The sequence below is a fragment of the Triticum dicoccoides genome, chromosome 2A, assembly GCF_002162155.2.
Source record: "Triticum dicoccoides isolate Atlit2015 ecotype Zavitan chromosome 2A, WEW_v2.0, whole genome shotgun sequence".
Taxonomy (NCBI): Eukaryota; Viridiplantae; Streptophyta; class Magnoliopsida; order Poales; family Poaceae; genus Triticum; species Triticum dicoccoides.
In genome coordinates this window covers 187,355,471-187,363,930 of record NC_041382.1, presented here as the reverse complement: position 1 = coordinate 187,363,930, position 8,460 = coordinate 187,355,471, and the positions used below count along the sequence as shown (strand labels likewise).

Here is an 8,460-nt window from a genome sequence, read left to right as displayed (position 1 = left end):
TGCTCATCGAGTGGGCCTAGAGCAGCGAGTTGTTGAACCATGCGGCGGCTTGGGGCGGAAACTTGCTCCTTCAGGTGAGGCATAGGAGGTGGGGCAGCGAACTGCCTCGCTCGTATCCGGCCGGCTCAGCGGGCCACCCAGTCGGCTTGTATGCCTGAGAATTGCTCTTTGGAAGCCATCGAAAGAGTGGCGGAGGAGGAAATTGGGGGAGCGGCGGAGGGGCGTGGTTCTTGCCCGGCGTCTGCCCTCATTTAAATAGAGGGCAGACGATAGGAGATCGTCCGGCGTTGTGTTTAATGCCGGCCCATTCATGAACGAACGTGTCACCAGAGTAGGTTTCTCGGGTTCCACGCGGGGTTAATGAGGCTGTATGAATGCGGCAAGGAGGCATGTTCAGCCGGGCGTCAGGCGGCGCCCTCGGCCGGCACGCTGCTTCAATGGCCGAGGCAGTGAGAGGTCGCGTCCGGACTGGGCGGTCGTCAATGCGGAGCGGCGCGCACTACAACGGCCTGAATGTGGGCAGCTGGCGCCGGGCGGGAGCGCACGGGGGAGGGGTGAGGTTTTTTGGTGGGTCAGGGCGATCAGAAACGGGATTGGGAGCGGTCCGGGCTCCCCCACTTTTGTCCTCGATTTGGGAAAGAAATCGCGTCTAGACCGTTTCATGGACCGATATAGGTCGGCGTTGGATGGCTTCCGTGATAGGTCGGTCTTGGAGATGCCCTTGCATGAGGGGGGGACTGAACTTGTTTGGTGTTCTCTGTGGATTGCTTAGGTTTGTAATAGCATGTTTCTATTTTCCTTGGTTTGGATTTGGCCGTCGGCTGGTCTGAATCTTATCTGAACATCATGGTTTCTATGCAAATGGAACAGGGGAGCCGAACACTGATGGTTTCAGAGAAGAAAGCTGCTCGCAGAACGGATACACTGCCCATCAGTGCATCACCACGGCGCTTGCTGCAAATTTAGCGGGAATCGTTTCCCTCCGTCGGCGAAACCAAAATCTCGCGCACGAGCCTCTGCAGCGCGGCGCACGACGAGCCGCCCTCGCCGACGGCCTCCCTGCACGCGGCGCTCGTCTCCGCGGCCGTCCTCCTCGCTTTCCTCCCCTCCTCCGACGCGCCGCCCATCAGGCTCCGCACCGCTCGCTCCAGCTCGGCCGCCTCCACGAAGAATCCCTTCCTTCGGTCCATCTCCAGCGCGACCGCCGCGCCCACGCCGGCCACGAGCTCGAACGCGTTCAGGTGCTGCTCCCCGTACAGCGGCCACGGGATCATCGGCACGCCGGACCACAGGCTCTCCAGGATGGAGTTCCACCCGCAGTGCGTCACGAAGCCGCCCACGGCGGCGTGGGACAGGATCTCCCTCTGCGGCGCCCACGCCGGCCACACCAGCCCCCTCCCCGCAGTCGCCTCCAGGAAACCCTCCGGGAGCACCTCGTCCAGGTCCGCGTCCGTCGGGAGCCGCGTGCCGGCGACGGGCGGGCCTCGTAGCACCCACAGGAAGCGGTGGCCGCTGCGCTCCAGGCCGGCGGCTACCTCCCTCACCTGTGCCGCGTCGAGGGACCCCATGCTCCCGAAGCAGAGGAAAACCACCGAAGCCGGCGGCTGCGCGTCGAGCCACCGCACGCACTCGTGCGGCTGCTGGTCGTCCGTCGAACCGAACCAGACAACCGGGCCGATCGCGTGTAGCGCCGGAGCAGGGCGTCCGGGTACGCACTGGCCGTCCGCGATCGCCGCGAGAATCGAGCTTTCGAGCTCGACTGAGGTGTTCACTATGACGCCCCTGGCTTCCATGAAGCGGCGGCCGTGGTACTCAAACCAGTCGTAGCTCTGGATCTTCGCTTTCACAAGGCATGCCGGCATGTAAGACGGCGGCACCGGCGGCAGCCCGGGCACGTCCACCGTGCTCTCCATCGCCTCAAACCCGGCACCCGTCAGATCCTCGCGGAGCGCCGGCAGGCGCAGCATGAGCGCCAGGAACGCGGCGGGGGAGGCAAAGTACACGTACGCCGGCACGGTGAGCTCGTGGAGAACGTCGAATAGGGCAGTTAAGAAGAGGTCGACGACGACCGCGGCCACCCGGGACGACGGCCCCAGGCGCGCGATGGCCGCCTTGACGTGGGGCGCGTGGAGCTGGACGTACCGGGACGCGAATTCAACAGGGTCCACGCAGCCGGTGGGGTGCTCGACGGCGGGGAGCTGGAGGAAGCGGATGTCGAGGCCGGAAGCTGCCTCCCGGCGCACGTGGCCCTGGACCTCGGACGCCATTGCTTCGGATGGCGCGTGCATGACGAGCACGGTCAGCGTGAAGGCGCCCCGGCCGGTGGCGAGAAGCCTCTTGCCGGCTTCGAGCGCGGACATGAAGTGGCCGGATCCCCAGCTCGGGACGAGGACCACGGTTGGCCGAGACGTCATTGATGGACTGGAGTGGACACAATGGGAATCTTGGTCAGCAGTGGCGAGCTCTGCGTTGGACAAGTTGGACGGATCCTCTTGAGGCGATCACGCCAGGCCCTATGTTATGCGACAAATTGGGTGCTAGTGCTACCCTGGCTTTGGTCGCATCCAAATCGCATCAGCTTTGCCACCGAAAGGTACAGCCTGCCGAATACGTCGCCTCTTCGAAAAATAACAAATGAGCATACGCAACGCCATATGTATATAGCAAAACTAAGGATTCTCCATTCTCGCTGTCATCGTACTAGTATGAATAAGCTAAGGACTTCCGAATGAAAAAAATGAAAGATCATGGCCGGGCAAGGACCGCTTCAAAACATTTCCCTTTAGAAGATGTTAAAGAACTTCCACTCAAAAAAAGAGAAGAAGAAGAAGATGTCAAAGAACTGACGTTAGATTTTTTTGAGTTTTGCTTGGGTATTTTTACATCTCCCAGCGAACGCCCATAATTGCCATGTGAAAACAGATAAAATTGCTACAAGATTTGTCATGCTCTAAAACGAAAATTGAGTGTGAAGATTGGCAGAAAATTGCAAAGCTGTGCAGAATAATGGTCATCCGTTGGATCGGGATCTGGCAGCCCTAGGCGTTCGCTGGGATTGCTTAAAAATGGACGTTCACTGGTTAGTGATGTCTTTTTCTTTTCATCTAGAAGGATTAACGTTCTCCGCAGTTTTATCTTATAGTGTTTAAATGAGCTTATCCTCATGCACGGGGCGTCCCGTTCTCACGGGGTTGTACCATGCCCATGGGAGGGCGTCTAGTGAAGTGTCGTTTGAGTCCAACAACTAACTTTTGGGGGTTGGCTATTTAAGGGTCATTCTTCCACGTCGCTTTTACGGGCTTTACGGGCAAATCTTACATGTTTCTATCATTATTCTGAGCCACAAACCAACTCCAGCAAGTCCTTGTCTCTTCTAAGTGAGGTGGGTGGGTGGGGGTTATGGATGGATCTTGGAGCCGTTTGTTGACCTTCATTATTTCCCTCTCTTCAATCTCATATTTTCTTGAGTTGCTTCTTGTGAGATTGATACAGTGAGTTGAGCATACATTACTTGACCTTGCTTTGTATTTGTTGCATTGATTTGAGCTATCCGCATCGATTTATTTGATTGAGAGCCCGCGAGTTTATTACGCTTGGAGGTCATCAATTCCTAGACGGTTTGGTGGTGTTGAGTTGGTGATTTCTTGGAGAAGTTTGTGAAGAGGCCTTGGTGGTCTTATGAAGTGGGTTGGAGCTTGCCATCTCCGGAGTGAAGGAAGAAGCTAACCATAGTGGATGAGACCTTTCCATTGGGAAGGCTCATCCATTGGGAGTGATCAAAGGGAGAATAGGGCGAGCCATTTGGTGACGCTCCGGAGCTTTGACTTCGGCACCTCTCTAACAAAGTGTAGAATATCAATGGATACTTGAACTCGGGAAAACATCGATTGTCCCTTGTTCCCTTTACTTTATGCAATTCATACTTGCTCATATTAATGTATCTTATGCTAGTTTGAATTGCTTAGTTGTATTTTTTCATTCCACATTGTGATATAGTTTGTGCTTGCTAATTTACTTTAAGTGCCTATCTCATTGAGCATAGACTGTTGATGCATTTAGTTGAGCCGAGCATATTAGGATTTTGTGCTTGAAAAATATCTGTTCAGTTTAATTCCGCATTAGAATAAAGCCGATCTGGTTTTAAAACGCCTATTCACCCCCTCCCTCTAGGTGACATCTAGGTCCTTTCAAAATCATTTTTATGTATTATTGTTGACGTTATCCTTGAGATGAGTAAGCAAGAAGCTAAGGATTTGCTGAACTTCAATCTTCCTTTGTGTCCGACTGAAGAGATTTATTATGGAAGTCTTCTTATCATGGCTATTTTTTGCGGAAAATAGGGAGATTTCATAACTCAAGGTGGCTTTTCAGCCGTACACAAGTTTACAACTTCGTCTGTGCCTGTACCAAACCAAATGGCAGTATGGGGTGTACTACGCCTGTAGGCTGCGAGGCTATGACTAACTTTATTTTGAGTGTGCCTAATATGCATAATTGAAATCTCCCGTGGGTCCTCTAACATCAATGACTGGATGTCTCGCACAAGTGTCCTGTATCTCGAGCGGTCCCCATGACTCACGTTTAACATCGAGACTGCCTGAGCATAGTCCAACTCAATGGCAATGGGTAAGACAGTGCGGTGAAGAGCAAGATCAAGGCCTTCCTTACACGCCATAACCTCTGCCTCTAGTCCATCATCGCATGTGGTGATTTGTCTGCATGCAGTAAAAGAATAGCGCCGGTATCATCTCAAAGCACCATTCCACCACCAGCCGCCCTTGTTTCCTTGATATATAACTTTCATCGGTATTTAATTTCGTTCATCCATGGGCAGGCGGTGACCAGAGAATCTCCTCTTGCTTGTTTCCTGCATGTTGCATGTCGTAGCTGCTCTTGCTAGCTAGTACGTGCACCACTATTTTGCCTTTCTCAATGTTCCTCGAGGAATGTTGTTGAATTCACAAGAGAGAGTTTATATACCCCTAGGGTCGTGATGCTTCTGTTGGAGGGGCTAGCTTCCCACGCGTGAGTTCATTACGAACGGACCACACGTGCCACATGGTCATCGGCACCACCATCCGAATATTTTCCGTGAACGGCTCGAGCAGGGTAAAAAGCCACTCTGGTCCAATATTGCGAACATCATCAATATCCGACAACGACCAGTCCAAGGCCATGGCACATCAGATGTTCTTCACGAAGGGGCACCTACACATTGTATGGAAACTGTCCTCCTGTTCCACAGTACAAATGGGGCACACGAGTCGGTATGTTCAAGGTGGCGAGAAAATTTATTTTCCCAAGTAGCCAGAGAATTAGACACAAGCCTCCATGCAAAGACGCGTACCTTTGGGGGAGCAGGGTACCCCCATATGATCTTCCAGATGACGCGACGACCATTCGGTGCCCTGCTCGTGGCGGTTGCCGATGGACGCTCGCGCTCGTCCATGGCTAAGTGATAGGCGGATCGAACGGTGAACATCATGGGTAGCCTTTGTCATTTGTTAAGGACCCATGCCTTCGTGATGGAAGTTCCACCAAGCGGGATTCGATGGAGTCTCTCCGTCCTTGTCATTCGGCCTCCGCTAATGACACTCCGCCTGGATCACTCATGTGTTGCCAAGCAGACCTCGACAAGGGAGCATCCATCATCCTCACCGGGGTGCCGCCGAAGAGTCTTTGTCCTAATCATCAAGGCATCCAAGCCAAATGGATCCCAGCCAAGAGCGTCCCCGTCCTCCTCGATGGGATATTTTTTGTTTCATTTTTCATTTTTTTTATTCCCTATTCATTTTCTTATTTACGTTTATTTTGGGAAAATATGTAACCATATTCTTAAAAGTACATGGTCATTAGATCATATATTGTATAACACATGAGTAATTACTTCAAATGCATGATTTTTTAATACATGAATATTTTTCCTGTACGTAGCTGAGAATTTTTAAATACAAGTTGAACATTTCTTTTATATATGACACATGATTTTTTTTCCTTTTTTGGTTATTGTTTTTTATTTTATTTTTTTTGCTTTGTTTTCCATTTCCCTTTTTTGGCAAATATGTGCCATTCTTTTTCAAAAATTTATGAACATATATTTAACATGTATAGCAACTATTCTTGTATATATTGCATCATTTTTATATACATATATTTACAATATATTTAAAAAACGTTCTTTCTAGATATATGTGAGCATTTTAAGTTTTATATATACTCTGTTGTTAAATTGATTTTAGTAAAAACTTATTGAATAAAAAACATATCAGTATTTTGTTATAAAATGTTTCCTTTTTTGTAACACGATTTTTTATTTCCCTATTTTTAAACTAAATTACTAACTATTATAGAAATTTTGAGGTATATAAGAAAGGGAAAACTTACATTAAATTTTATAATGGGCGGCACCAGCTGCCGGCAGTTCCCACTCCTTCAGGTGGCGTGGCAAATAGCATCTCCTCCCACTTTTCTACTGCCCGAGACCAGTGCCAGCCAGGCCTAGTACGACCATGAATTCATGAGCAAGATCACAATAAAAAATGTTGTGTATCGCTCATTGCGAGCGTTAAGGCTATGATCACCCACTACACCAGGAAGATGGTCCAGCCCATTAGAACCAAAGCGAAGTGAGCTTGAGGACTAGTTTTAGGAACCTTCTGGAGATTTCTTCACAAAAAAGGAACCTCCTAGTACCCCTAGAGAAGGAACCTTCTAGTAGCTTCCTGAATGGTCTTAGGAACCTTAAGCAAGTTTTTCATTTCCTGATTTTTTGTTGCTTTCTTTTCTTTTTCCAGATTTTCTCTCTTCCTTTTTTTTGTTTTTTAGTTTTTTTCTTTTTTTCAAAAATAATAGCAGGTATTACCAAAATGTTTTTGTTTCAAAAAAGTCAAACAAACTCACATTTTTAAAACTTGTTCGGAATTCCATAAAAATGTTCCCATTTTTAAAATTTTGTTCTCATATACAAAAAATGTTCACATTCTCAAAATTTGTTCGGAGTTTCAACAATAATTTTTTTTCCAAAATTGGTCAAACACAAAAAATGTTCCAATTTTCAAAATTTGTCCTCATATACCCAAAAAATTTGCATTCTCAAAAGTTCTTCCACATTTTTGAAAATCTTTTTGTTTCTGAAAATTGTTCACATACAAAAAATGTTTGTGGTTTAAAAAAATGACCCATTTTCAAAATTTGTCCTCATATACAGAAAATGTTTGCATTCTCAAAAGTTGTTCGAAGTTTCAAAATTATTCTTTGTTTCCAATTTTTCTTCAAATACAAAAAATGTTTGGGAATTTCGTATAATTTTTGTGTTTTTAAAAACTCATTCGGAATTTAAGAAATTATATAAAATTTCCTTTTTCTGATTTTTTTTCACATATCCGTGTTTTCATGTTCGCGTTTCTTGAACTTTTCTGAATTTATGAACATTTTTCGACTTTACGAGTATGTTGAAATTCATGAACATTTTTCAATATTATGTTTTTTTGGAAAATGTAATGATTTTTTTGAATTCACATTTTTTTAAAGTGTGCACTTTTCTGAACTCCATAATCTCTACTCTTATAAAAAAAATGAGTTGGTGATGATGGTGTGTCTACCATCCTGCAATATAGACCGTCCGATCTATATCTGACGGATAGAAAGCAAACCATGACAATTTTGCAAAAAGATACCCGCACCACTCTCCACATTTGCTGATAAGGCCTACCCTCATTCATCTTCGTCTCCCACGAGATAAACAACTTGTATAAATGCATCTTGATGTTCCGTGTAACGCATGGGCCTCTTGTTAGTAAAAAACAAAATTGTGAATAGAACGGAAGGAAAAAAACTGAAAAGTTTTTTATGAAATAAAACATGAAACATGATCGTCCAGGTTGTTTTAAGAATTCTCGTGCAATTTTATCAATGCATCAAAATATTCATAGGGATAGGTTTGGATCATAAGTGTTCCCTAACCATACATGATGACCTATATGTAAGTTACATGCAAATTTGATGAGATTGCGAGCTCCAAAATTAAAGCTCCCATGTTAAAAAATAAAAAGATTCAAACGCCTCCCTACGCTTCGTTATTTCATGTACAATTGCACCATGTCTTCCCATGAGCGTTGTGTGATATCCTTCATGACACCATGACAACCTGAGGCGATCCAAAGTTGCTACACGCCCAAGTCCTCGGCAAGTGACGATGCCTCCCGCAAGCTAGAGTCTCAAGAATTGTGGGGTCAGTAATGCCACTAAGAACTATTAGTCGTTGCTGATTTAGTTCAACAATGTACTAAATTAGCGAGTGTAGACCGGAAAGTTTGCAATATAATAGACGTTGTATTGATGGGATGCTGACGCACGTATATATATAATACAAGGGAAAGCCTCTACCTCAACTATACAAGACTAGGAGGTGAGCCATAAATTCAATACACGTGCAATACACAATACATACTCAACACCCCC

General features: G+C 46.8%; 1 protein-coding gene across 1 annotated transcript; it reads right to left on the bottom strand.

Moving 5' to 3' along the window:
• Positions 1–838: 838 nt before the first annotated feature.
• LOC119354128 (anthocyanidin 3-O-glucosyltransferase 2-like) lies at positions 839–2,457 on the bottom strand. Its single transcript, XM_037620830.1, has one exon. The coding sequence runs from the start codon at positions 2,412–2,414 to the stop codon at positions 963–965; it is 1,452 nt and encodes a 483-aa protein (XP_037476727.1). The 5' UTR covers positions 2,415–2,457; the 3' UTR covers positions 839–962.
• Positions 2,458–8,460: the final 6,003 nt, after the last annotated feature.

Excerpts from the sequence above, each read along its gene's own strand:
- LOC119354128 (XM_037620830.1), bottom strand. The coding sequence starts at position 2,414 with ATGACGTCTCGGCCAACCGTGGTCCTCGTCCCGAGCTGGGGATCCGGC.